General features: G+C 43.8%; 1 protein-coding gene and 1 pseudogene across 2 annotated transcripts; both read left to right on the forward strand.

Moving 5' to 3' along the window:
* The first annotated feature begins 741 nt into the window (after window positions 1-741).
* On the forward strand, window positions 742-5,554 carry LOC129832981 (outer dynein arm-docking complex subunit 4-like; annotated as a pseudogene).
* A 647-nt stretch (window positions 5,555-6,201) lies between these two features.
* On the forward strand, window positions 6,202-12,754 carry LOC129832983 (2',3'-cyclic-nucleotide 3'-phosphodiesterase-like). Of its 2 annotated transcripts, none has more exons than XM_055897170.1 (4): window positions 6,202-6,617; window positions 8,081-9,578; window positions 9,692-9,819; window positions 11,255-12,754. In XM_055897170.1, the coding sequence occupies exons 2-4, from the start codon at window positions 8,114-8,116 to the stop codon at window positions 11,717-11,719; spliced, it is 2,058 nt and encodes a 685-aa protein (XP_055753145.1). In that variant the 5' UTR covers window positions 6,202-6,617; window positions 8,081-8,113; the 3' UTR covers window positions 11,720-12,754. The 2 variants fall into 2 exon arrangements, with proteins under 2 accessions (XP_055753145.1, XP_055753146.1); XM_055897171.1 differs by having other exon boundaries at window positions 8,094-9,578.
* Window positions 12,755-13,215: the final 461 nt, after the last annotated feature.

A 13,215-nucleotide genomic window follows, 5' to 3' on the forward strand; every position in this document is an offset into this window, starting at 1 on the left:
ACATCGACGCCAACGGCATTCTGAACGTATCAGCAGTGGACAAGAGCACAGGCAAAGAGAACAAGATCACCATCACCAACGACAAGGGCCGGCTCAGCAAAGAGGACATTGAGAGGATGGTGCAGGACGCTGACAAATACAAAGCTGAGGATGACGCACAGAGGGAGAAGATAGCAGCCAAGAACTCCCTGGAGTCGTACGCCTTCAATATGAAGAGCAGCGTGGAGGACGACAACATGAAAGGCAAGATCAGCGAGGAGGACAAAAAGAAAGTGGTGGACAGGTGCGACCAGACCATTTCCTGGTTGGAGAACAACCAGCTGGGTGACAAAGAGGAGTATGAGCATCAGCTAAAGGAGCTGGAGAAAGTATGCCAGCCTATCATTACCAAGCTGTACCAGCAGGGAGGGATGCCCACAGGTTGCTGTGGAGATCAGGCACGGACCAGCTCTGGTGCCAGCTCCCAAGGCCCAACCATTGAAGAGATTGACTAAAGTGAGGGACTTGTATAAAGGACTTTTCAAAATGCATTAGTATCACTGCATACAATTTGCTATTCAGGAAATACTTTGTACTTATAAAAAACACACTGTACATCTTTTGTTTCATACCATATTGCATTGCTGGACATTGCAAATAAAATGTATTTAAATATGTTTCTTGGTCTGTTGGCTGTTTTCTAGAATTCCTTCTCATCATAACACATTGATTATTCAAATTTTTATAATATTTTTTACACAATACCATGAAATATTGTAAACAAAACTTTGATAGACGGCTAAACCACCAGAGATAGAAGAACAAGTGAAGACACCCTAATGGCCACAATGTTTAGCTTATCAACTCTTTATTCTGCGATAACATCTGATACAATCACTATGGTCCTTCTTGGAAAAAGAGGCACAAATACATTTCTGGCACATATTAAAAAAACAATTACAGGTCACATTTTTCCTTACTTTGTGCTTATTGGTGTCAAGCTCAAAGAACCAAATACTGTATATTTGACTGATTTTGGAGAATTTCAAGTGGAACTGACAGCATTTGAACTACTTTGCAGATATGAAACAAACGGACAATCATAATATCAGTAAAACATATCAAATTCCCAGTTTATGCTTCAAAACCAACTTTATAAGAGGTTTTAAAAATAGGTTCTATTTGACTCAAAATTACATGTTGTACAGTAAGGCATTGTTGGCAGAATAGATAGATGCAGTTCAATGCATGATTCATATATTTCGCCAATACATTTCTTGGTAGTCCAAAAAATATTTCTATCAGGTTGTAAATTATGGCTGGCCTGGTACATTGTTTGCTGCCGCCACCCATTCGGGATGCAGTGTTTCAGTTTCAATGACTTCATATTTTGAACAAAAACGGACGACTGTAAATAAGGCTGGGAATGTCAATACAATGAAACTATAAGGTGTTTACCCATAAGATTATTATCTAATTACATGAAAAACCAGTTTCAAATTAAAATGTTACAACAACCTATAGCTAAGTTGTTGTTATTTGGTGATAAATACTTTTTGATTAGGGTCAAAGCATATTATGCACATCTGCAAGCGTAGCAGCAAAGGCTGGACAAATTATTTATCTATTTAGTTTTAAAACGTTAAGATGCTATATTCATCATATGTACATAAGTGGACATTATAAAGGGCCATATTTTTTATAATTAAACAATGGCCAGTTTGAGTCGCAGTTGCCCGGACAAACTGTGGCCAGAGCTGCAGGAATTTAGACTGGGAATCCAGAAGGCCCAAGAGGCTATCGACAACTCTGTGGGCAGTAAGTACTGCGTCAACATATTTTTGTAAAAGACCAACAGATTGAGTACCTCATTGTTCTCATAATGCAGTTTTTGTACGTTTTTCATATGGTTTTCTAAATCGCTTCTCTTTCTACCACCTCGGGCCCCTCATCTGTGAAACTGGAAAACAAGGGGGACCTGTCCTTCTTCCACAAGGCAGATGAGGTGAGTCAATGGTAAAGCCTTGAGATGATGAGCTGCATCTTGTTCATAATTCCTCCCACCTCTGCACGTGTGTCATCCTCATGATGAGTTCTGTGTGTGGGATTGATTGGCAGGTGAAGGGACGGCCCGAAGGGGCTGATTTACCGCCTGAGAAGGGAGATGAGGCAGCAGAACAAGAAGACGCCTAAGAGTGAGAAGACAGCCAAGCAGTTTCTGGGAGAGCTCTACAGCGATAAGGAGTACCTAGAGAAGCTACTGAAAGATGCAGGTAGGGCAGCCAGAAATCTTTTACTTAGCATGTTCCTGTATTTTCACTCTTTTGTCTTCGTTTCAGTACACAATCAATACACTGTCACACTTGGGAAGATGCTCTTTTATCACGTACCCTATCTGGAGAATTGACCTCTACGTGTCTTTTGATTCCATTTACACATTCATTATTATCAGCATGAATTACAGAGCCCAATGTGTGGTAAAGGGTAAATATTCCATTAAAGTCAAAGTCATAAATGGCCTCCAGACTTGGTGAAAGGTAAAATGTGGGGAGGGGAGAGACTGCAGGACCTCATCCTCAACTGCATCAGCTATCTGGACACACGCACTGAGTTCTGGCGCCAGCAGAAGCCCATCTATGCCCGGGAGAGAGACCGCAATCTCATGCAGCGGAAGTGGAACAAGACCCGGCTTAACCCTCCCTCTGATCCCACCCGTTTTGTACGCAAGAGCCTGGAAGAGATCGATGCAGGTAAGACAGAACAGAACCAAGGATGAATATGATAGTTTGATGCTTATCAATACATCTTGGTCAATGGTAAACTCTTTATTTTTTTTCTTCCCTCTAAGCTTTGACTGCAGGCAATGCAGAGAGCAGCCCGAAGAAAGCTCTGGAGGTCCTGAAGTCAGTTCAATGCTGGTCAGAGGAGGTGGTTCCCAATAAGAAAGAGGTGCTGGGGAACCTTCACAGCTGCATTGGAAATGCCCTGATTGACCTGTTGGAAATGGACAGAGCACTAGACAACCATCAGAAGGACTTGGACCTGAGTAGATAATGGTGAGTGCTGTGGAGTGGACACTTAATTTCAGTCTGAAAGGTACACTCAACTACGCATTTATTTGTATAGTGAGGCTAAAACGTTTAATTTGGCTCTGTACGGCCAGGATTTTGTAGATCAAATGCTAACTTCCTCTCTTATTGGTAATGTTGAGAGGTTAGCATGTATTGGGGGCATGGTCTTTGTACATCTTTCTCAATCATCATTATTCACGATTCATTCATGATTATCCTTAATCATGGTAGCATTCACAGTAATGTAGAAGTGTTCAGAAACGTTCTGTTCTTATTTGCAATCAAAGTGACTCAAATGACATAATACATTATTTACCATTAATTTCTATTGGGCACAACATATTCCAAAACACAACCAAAACAAACAGCAAATGCATCCGACAAGTTTGTAGTCACAAGCTTGATGTAGTCATTGCGTACTAGGAATATCGGACCAAATACTACACTTTTGACTCCATTTAATACACTAAGTGAATTTGTCCAAATACTTGACACCTTCAAATGAGGGGACTAGATACATAAAGTGCATTCATATCTAAAAAGGTAAAACATATGTATGAAAATACACTCAAATAAAAGCTGACATTCTGTACTGTCGCCTCATAAAACATTTGATCTCAAGTCTAAAATGCTTGAGTATAGAGCCAAATTAAGAGTTTTAGCTTCACTATCCAAATGCATACGTAGGGGAGCGTATATGATTTTCTAACGTCCCACATTTCAAATCAAGTGCTTTTCACACACTGCATCTTATTGTTTTAAGTGTTCTTTCGCTTTCTTTGTTGTCCAACAGCAAACTCCCAGACGCAAAGTCAAGGGCACTTGATAATGTTGGCCGAGTGTACGCCAGAATAGGGAAGTTCCCACAGGCTATCGATGCGGAAGTGGAAACTCAAAGTATATGGCATCACATCTGTGTTTTTATACGTTTGGATTGTGTGATGAAGCAAATCGTTTTGTTTAATACAAAGGACTCCTAATGTATGTATTCACTGTGTCATTCTATTCACTGTGTTTGTGTATTTGCTTCTCCATCCTCAGCTGGGAGGAAAAGATCCCCCTGGCCTGTGGCGGTCTGGAGAGGACCTGGCTGTTCCATGAGATAGGTCGCTGCTACCTGGAGCTGAAGCGTCACACCAAGGCCCGGGACTACGGCGTTCGCTCACTCGCTGTAGCCGATGAAATGGCTGATGAGAAGTGGCAACTGAACGGCTATGTGTTGTTGGCACTGTCAGAGAGTAAGTGCAGGTAGAAGTGTGGAGAAACCCCTTGTTTGAGTCGTTGATAAGTTGTGATGTGCATAGCAATGGCCCCCTGGCCTGTATTTTAAGTTCATCTTTACAGACTCTTAAAGAAAATGCCATTATCTCATGTCTGAGCTTGATCTAATTAATATAATGTATTTTTTATGTACTGTGGTTCCATTGAGGGGCGGCAGGTAGCCTAGAGGTTCGAGTGTTGGGACAGTGTTGTTCGAATCACTGAGCCGGCAAGGTGGAAATATCTGCCGTTCTGCACTTGAGCAATGCAGTAAACCCCCACAACTGCTCACCTGGCGCCGATGCCGTGGACGTCTGATTCAGAGGGGTTGGGTTAAATGCGGAACACACATTTCGGTTGAATGCTTTCAGTTGTGCAACTGACTAGGTATCCCTTTTCCCTTGACGTTTATGGGATTGAATGGGAAAATGTCCATACAATTCTGATCAGATTCATATCAATGGTGATTCTTTTGAATTACAACCTGGGGACGGACACAAGTGATGATTTCATGGAAACTGTGATTAGTCTTGGTCTACTTGATCTTGGTCAAAGCATTGAACTGGTCCTAACAGTCCTTTCCTTCTGTGTCCCCTCCCAGTGAAGCTTGGCAACTTTTAAATCCAGTGTTGCCCACTTTGAAAGAGCTTTGGACATGGCTAAGGTTCTCCAGGATGACCCTGCGAGGGATGCCATCCAGAAGGTTACCTGAACATCCTTGTCAATTCATGTCACTTCTTTCCTATTGTCAAATCACAATGGCTCACTGATACAATATTTTATACCCTTATTTAGGCTGTCTGTGAGGCAAGGCAACGTTTATGAGTGCTCATCAGAAGATGACTGAAGAGTAGCCACAGACAGATTTTCAAGGACAATGTAATAAAAACGGTCTTTTAAACATGCTTCTCTGACCTCCACTTGAGTTTTTTGTATACTTTTATTTTCTTTTGTTTATTTATGTATAGAAAAATTGCACACATGCAAAATGTACATACCCCTTACAGAATAAACGTAGGAGATACAGCTCAGGAAAGGGCTTGACTCGGGTGGGAACAAAATTGAATTATGCTATGATGTATTACTTTGAAAATGTATTATTCATCTACACAGGAATTCAATCATTACAGCTATGTAGTATAAGTTGATGTATTTTCATTTGTTTCCTGTAGTATTGCAATAAATGCATGTTTCCAGTGTATTTTTGTAGTGTCTCATTAATAAAGCGTTTTGTGAAGCCTTGCCTAGTGTTTCGGAGTCATCTTTGTTTGCAGTGTAACGTGCCACCGACTAATGATCCAGAAAGCAATTACTGTGTGTTGGCACTTGGCACACATGGTATTGTTAATCTAATTAAAACTATCTGAGAGACAGAGAGAAGAACCCAGAAGCTTTATACAAGGAAATATAGGTTAGAAAGACGGTTAAGATGTGTTTGGATTGCCTTATGAAACTCATGAAATCTTGCTGATCTGGCACATTTTTCAGCAGAGCCTGTTAGCAGATGTTGGGTAACTTGGGTTTAATTGCCTATGTACATGTAAGCAGGCCATTGGAGACAAACAGACATGTACTGACTGGCACAATGCACCCAGTCCAAAATAATCTACAATTCTTTAGAACTGTGTACACGTTTCCCTGTAGTGTTTTTCTATCTGATTACAAGGCTAGTTCCCTTTACTTCTGCACTATGACATCATTGTTTCAGACTGGCATGCTGACAATGCTGTGATTCACTAAGCAGCTGATTCCCTTTATATGGGTATTAAGAAATCCTGCCATGTTATCAGATCAGACATTGATCAGACACATCTGATCTCATAAAGTCCACAGACTGTTGAGCAAATTTCCTTTACAGAACATGCATTTCTGGAAACATGTTTATTCAGAGCTTTATTTTTTCAAGGAGTTTGTGTTGTGGATGAGGACCTAAAATCATTAACTGCCAAAATACAAAATTACTCGTTGTCACTTATGCCGTGAATTATCAGACTTCCTGGCATCCATGGTTTATGGAATTTAAATTCAACAAAACTCATATGTAATTTTCTTCTCAGCCAGGAGCCAGGTCTACGTTGTCATTGCTGGGACGTTCGCGTTGATAAGAGCGGGGGCGCGCAAACGATAGGAAGCACCCCACCCTCAAGAGCACTAAGCCTTGCGCGTGCTCAAGAGCCCGTAGTTTCCGTTTTCTTTCCTAGTGTTGGGGGCAGATATCTGCGCGGAGCGCCGACTGTCCTCTGCTTTCCAGCTTTGAAAACGCCTAAATTGCAGAGTCAGCGGCATACTCCTGACACAACAGGCACGGTAAGAAACCTCCGTCGGTAATCTCGCCCCATTCATATCAATATGATAGTTAGCCTAAATAGCCCGATTAGAAGCTGCTGTCATATATAGTACGATCTTGGAACTTGACAGAAGTTTTCAAAATCTCGCTTTTCAGACAAATCAAATTTATTTAGTTCTGAAATAGGCTATCGCTGTTGTTCAAACGTGGCATCTGAGTTTGTACATGACATAGACACGCTGATTTGTTTTGTATGTAGAGTGGTGATTGCATTGCAGCCACTCCCAGTTTCATCATTTCATTGTTACATGGTAGTAGCCGCGTTTACACCGTCGCACTAAAAACATTCTCATCTGACCACCTTTTACTGAAGATTCACTCACCATAAATATTGGCTTTTTGATGTGCTGTTTCGAATGTCGTTTGTTTCTTGGTAAACTCGTCTAGCCTGTAACGGGATGACCATGCTTTAAAAATATATTTTTTAAATCGAATTTCACGAACATATAGGCTATTGCGCCACTGACCGTCTGTTACTAAAAAATATATAACTTCTAACATACTTTCCTTGGCGGTTTTTACAAATTTATTTTTATTCAAGTGCGTTTTTAAAGCGGATATACGAGTCCTTGTCCACACAAAAGGCTGGTATAATCAGTCGCAGGTGTTAGTTTCTCACCCCGGCCTAGTCGTCAGAGGCTGAGCACACGCCGCTACTTTTTGTTAGGCAATCCTGCATAGCCTATATCTGAATCTCGCTCATTAATCGACCTAATTCAGTACCAAATTGCTGATGCATATTTTTTTATTTATTGGTTTTATGGATGAATGTTCATGCATTCTAATTGACGCTCGTTTCCCAATTACGTTTTCCCCACCTACATGTATCATGCAGATAGTTCAAGCCGATTATGTGGATGTTTTGAGGATTCAGAGCCCATGAAGGCGTGCATTACACACACATCCTCGTCTCACATACCACTCCAAAGATGCCAGCTGTGCTTAAACCATTTAGTAGTCAGGTCGATAGAGCCAAGCCAACCACCCAATGCCTTTATCACTTTGATTTATTACTCCGAATAATCTGATGTCCAGGCCGCAAACCGGCGGAGGCCTTGCCTACAATGAGCTCTGATTCGGCAGGACTCCACAGAGAAACCGCTGCAGTACAGTAATTATATAAGGAGAGTCTGCTGCTCCCTATACCTCTCTTATTAGAAATTCCAAAATAGATAATTTGACTCCCTCCCTCAGAAAGTGAAAGGTGGTATCCCAAATCTTTGCACAAGGGAAGATTTGTCAGATTTATGCTTTTTAATTATTTTTTTTTACAGCTTGGAGTTTAAAGGAATTCCAGCACCATTTCATTGTTTATGCTGTACAGTTTCAAATATTAAATTCCTGTTTTCCAAGTATTGAATTTGTATGAGTTTCATTTCATATTGCATGTTTTTTCATGATGCAAATCTTTTGTCTAAACCAGTGTTTATCATTAGGTCCATTGAGGAACCCAGATATGGATGCTGAGCAGAACCAGGTGTTGGACACCGCATCAGAGACTCGAGAGCAACAGGAGACTGGAGCAGGAGACTGCCCCCAGTCACAACTCGCCTCTCCAATAGATCCTACAGAATCACCAGTGAATGTGCAAGAAGTGGCGCGTTTGCCAGATATGGTGACAGAATCAGGAAAGTCAGAAGAAATGCAAGAGACAGCGCCCAAAGGAGAAAAATCACCAAAGAAAATGTCTGAATCTCCTGAGAAGGTTCCAGAGACATCTACAGAAGTTGTGACTAAAGCAGAGAAGTACCCAGAAAAACAACCAGAACTAGAGAGTTCAACAAAGGTCTCTGAGTCAGCTACAGCATTGTACTTGGAACCAGAAAAAATCCAGACCACAGAGCCTGACAAGCAGCCAATGCCAGAGAAAACACCAGAGCCTCTGCCTTTAGATGAGCCTCTAGCAGAGAATAACATTGAAACTGCGCCAGAGAAAATGGCTGAACCCGTCCCAGAGGCTGTTAAACTGTCTGAGCAGGCAGCGCCCGAGCCTGTCACACAGCCAGAATCTGAGGACGTGCAACTGCTCAAACCAGAAGAGAAAGAGCCTGAGGAATCTGAGAAGCAGGCAGAATCTGGGATTGTGTTGGCGGTGGTGCCAGAGATGTCAGCGGAGCCTAAAACTGTAAAAGAAGTGGAGGCAGACAAGCAGACCGAAGTTGAAATTGTACTGGAACCAGAGCCAAAGAAACCAGTAGAGGCTGAGACTGTGATGAAAGAGAAACTGGTAGAAGCTGAAATTGTAAAAGAAGTAGAGTCAGAGAAACGGGCAGAAGGTGACGCAGTGGAGCAGCAGGAGGCCGAAGTTGTCGAGCAGATTCCCGCTCCTGGCACCCTGTCTTTCGCCTTCCTGGAGCATGAGCTGACCAAAGCCACACTTCGCACCTCTCGCACTCTAATCATCCTCAGAGGCCTCCCCGGCAGCGGCAAGAGCCTCTTGGCACGTGCTATTGCAGATAGCTACCAGGGTCTCTGCACTGTCTGCTGTGCTGATGACCATGGTGTGAAACCGGAGAGTCCAGAAGCATCGGCAGATGGGTACAAGGCTTTTGACGATGCTGTGGTAGCCTGCTGCAGTGTAGGAACATCTGCTCAAGTGATAGTGGTGGATGACACCAACCATACCCATGATCGGCTGGCCCGCCTGGGGGAGGTGGCAGAGCAGCACCGGCTGGTGGCCATGTTTCTGGAGCCCCGCACTGAGTGGAGCAGAGACTTGCCACAGCTGGTCAAGAAAACTCAGCGGGGGCTAGAGGAGGCCCAGATCCAGGCCATGAAAGTTCCTCTTGAGGAGACGTCCCTGCCCCTTTTCTTTGGCTGGTTCCTTCTCCCTGGCATCCAGGACAAGGTCAGGTGCACGTCCATGGATTTCCTGAAGACACTGGACACTCTTGAGGCCTTCAAGAAGCACTTGCCTGACTGTGAGTACAGCACAACGGTCTTGTGATGCACACACTTCCATTGTTTATCTGAATCCGATTTTAGTCTCTTGAGCTTGACTGCGACGACTGAGCTTGCTTTGTTTTTTTTTCAGTCACTGTTGAGGCTGAGAAAGAGGTGGACCTGGAGCAGTATTTCCAAGCCAATGGCACTCTTCATTGCACTACCAAATTCTGTGACTATGGCAAAGCTGAGGGAGCCAAGGAATATGCAGATAAACCAGTAAGTCTGAAAGAATATTGAACAAAAATATAAAGTCAACATGCAACAATTTCAATGATTTTACTGAGTTACAGTTCATATAAGATAATCACTCAATTGAAATATATTAATTTAATCCCTAATCGATGGATTTCACATGACTGGGCAGGGGTGGAGCGGTGGGCCCACCCACTTGGGAGCCAGGCCCAGCCAATCAGAATGTTTCCCCCCATAAAATGGCTTTGTTACAGAAAAATACTTTTCCGTTTCATCAGCTGTCCAGGTGGCTGGTCTCATACAATCTCGCAGGTGAAGAAGCCGGCTGTGAAGTTCCTGGGCTGCCATAGTTACATGTGGTCAGCGGTTGCGAGGCCGGTTGGACGTACTGCAAGATTCTCTAAAATGATGTTGGTGGCTTATGCTCGAGAAATTAACTTTAAATTCTCTTGCAACAGCTCTGGTGGACATTATTGTAGTCAACATGCCAATTGCGCCTCCCGGGTGGCGCAGTGGTCTAGGGCACTGCATCGCAGTGCTAACTGCGCCACCAGAGTCTCTGGGTTCGCGCCCAGGCTCTGTCGCAGCCGGCCGCGACCGGGAGGTCCGTGGGGCGACGCACAATTGGCATAGCGTCGTCCGGGGTAGGGAGGGTTTGGCCGGTAGGGATATCCTTGTCTCATCGCTCATTCCAGCGACTCCTGTGGCGGGCCGGGCGCAGTGCGCGCCAACCAAGGGGGCCAGGTACACGGTGTTTCCTCCGACACATTGGTGCGGCTGGCTTCCGGGTTGGAGGCGCGCTGTGTTAAGAAGCAGTACCGCTGGTTGGGTTGTGCTTCGGAGGACGCATGGCTTTCGACCTTCGCCTCTCCCGAGCCCGTACGGGAGTTGTAGCGAGGAGACAAGGTAGTCATTACTAGCGATTGGATACCACGAAAATTGGGGAGAAAATGGGATAAAAATAGAAAAAAGAAAAAAAACATGCCAATTGCATGCTCCCTCGAAACATCTGTGGCATTGTTGTGATACAACTGCAAATTATAGTGGCCTTTTGTCTCCAGCACAAGGTGCACCTGTGTAATGATCATGCTGTTTAATCAGCTTCCTGATCTGTCACACCTGTCAGGTGGATGGATTGTCTTGGTAAAGGAGACATGCTCACTAACAGGGATATAAACAAATGTTTGCACAAAATGCATATGGATCTTTTATACAACTCATGAAACATGGGACAAACTTTGCATGTTGCATTTATATTTTTGTGTCGTGTATATTGTTGATGGGAATTATTTGTCAAATGCAACCTCATCCTATTAACCCATTATTTACCACACAACTCATATTGGCCTTGTTTTATTAATTTAAAATTTGATGACCAGTGCATTGTTTAAATAATGTATTTTCACTTTTCAGGGGATCCATTTTGAAATAACTTTTAACTCTTCTTTTCCAACTCTAGGCCATTAAAGAGTTGTATGGCTCTGCGTTCGAGCTGTCCCTCAGTGCCCTCTTCGTCACACCTCGCACTGTTGGTGCCCGGGTTTCACTCTCTGCGGATCAGTTGACCCTGTGGCCTGCCGACGCTGAGAAGGAGGCAGTGTCTGTAGTCCCGGCCGCCGCCACCCTGCCCGCTTGCAGCCGAGCCCACATCACCCTGGGCTGTGCGGAGGGCGTTGAGCCACAGCAGACGGGCTTCGACCTGCTGGAGATCCTAGCGCTGCAGCAAGAGGGTCAGGAGGGAGAGCTGGTGGAGGAGATGGAGCTCGGCTCCCTGACCTACTACGGCAAGGGGAGGTGGCTGCTCAGTCTGAGGGAGCCCGTCTCCGCCCAGGCCTGCTTCTCCAGCCTCTACGGGCCCAAGAAGGCCGACTCGACCAAGAAAGACGGGGACAAGAAGAAGAAGCAAAAGTGCACCATACTGTAAAGGAGAAGTGGAAGGTGGTGATGGATGGCTCGGGATGAGTGGCGTACTAGTGTTCTGATTTGTCTGTGGGGAAGTTTGTGTGTTTGTGCTACTTTTGGGGTTTGGGAGGCGTCTTGGATATCCCACCCCAAATTCACAAGCTGTGTGCCTTTCTCTCTTGCTTTGCTGCACAACCCAAGAGGCCTTTAAACCACAGTTTAGGTCAAGCTTAGCATCTTGTTCGGTGTCTTGTCATGCGTTTTAGTGCCATAGATGCAATTGGATAGGATTTCTGAAGACGAGGCCTGATTTCATGGCTCAGCTGCGGTTTTGGCAGATGAAGTACTGCTTCTCCTAGTACCGCTTCTCCCCGTTTGACCACTATTTTCCCTACTCAATTCACGTCTAACACTATATACAACCCCTTCCGCATATGTCAGTGTTAAGCATTTAGGTGTTCATGTTTTGTGTGAGTGGCTCAAATAGTGTTTTCATTGCATGCCAGGTTTAGCAGATGTAGTTCTAGTCATGACTTAGCTTGTTCGCAAAATAAGTTGCGCATCTATTTCAGTCATTTCCTGTGGTTTAGCCATGTGTTTGTGCATTTGTATGTTTGGTACGAAGGAAAGAGCTGGGTAACTTCATAAGTAGCTCATGGGCCAAAAAGGGTGTCTGTGTATGCTTGATTGGATGTGCTGAACTGTGAATGTCATTCTTAGAGGCCATTCCTAATTAACTCTTTTTGCACGATGCTGCAGAAATCAAAGGGAGAATGCTGATGAATGTGCAGTTTGTTTCATTAGCTGGCACTTACTTGGTACTTATCAAATGCTGTGAAACCAAGGCCACAATTCTGTAGTATAGGAGACTGCAGCCTGGGCTCATCCCTCTTTCTGTCAGTTAGTTTTTGCATGTCAACTTGTATGTATCCACTGTCTGTTCATGACTGATGTGTAGGTTTCTTAGGGCAAAGCCATGCTTGTTTAGTTCTTCCAATGAGTCACTATTTTTGCACATGTTTTGTACACTTAATAAAATAATTTGCTTTGCACCAAATATTGTCTAATGTGTACTGTTATACCCTGTTCAAGACTGTTCCCTTGTCTGTACACCAGTTGTGATTTTTAGCATGTAAATCTTGGTGGGGCAGGTGGGATTCATGCCAGCAAAGCCACAACACTAAACAATACATTATTTGCACTATACCACTGCTACACCTGGCTGTCAGCGGAGCCTTGTCTGGCAGCAAAACAGTTCCTTCACCCTCATTTACTGCCTTTAAAAAAAACTAAACTGTAATGAGTGACTTATTTAAAAAATAAAAAAGTGGTTTCTACGGATAATTGAGATGTACAAACTATGGCATAAGGGGACGACAAGAAGATTAGAGCCAAGCTGTAATTTCGATAAAGACATGCACAAGCTAGGACGGACATCAACTATTTGTTAAGTACTTTTGAAATGTACAGTGACAATTCAGAACATGGGCCAGTGCTCTCCCTGTACACCAAGTCAGA

The sequence above is a fragment of the Salvelinus fontinalis genome, chromosome 34 (assembly GCF_029448725.1).
Source record: "Salvelinus fontinalis isolate EN_2023a chromosome 34, ASM2944872v1, whole genome shotgun sequence".
NCBI lineage: Eukaryota > Metazoa > Chordata > Actinopteri > Salmoniformes > Salmonidae > Salvelinus > Salvelinus fontinalis.

Excerpts from the sequence above, each read along its gene's own strand:
- LOC129832983 (XM_055897170.1), top strand. The coding sequence starts at position 8,114 with ATGGATGCTGAGCAGAACCAGGTGTTGGACACCGCATCAGAGACTCGA. Across the intron at positions 9,579-9,691 it reads CAAGAAGCACTTGCCTGACT|TCACTGTTGAGGCTGAGAAA; the intron begins GTGAGTACAGCA and ends TTTTTTTTTCAG. Across the intron at positions 9,820-11,254 it reads AGGAATATGCAGATAAACCA|GCCATTAAAGAGTTGTATGG; the intron begins GTAAGTCTGAAA and ends TTCCAACTCTAG.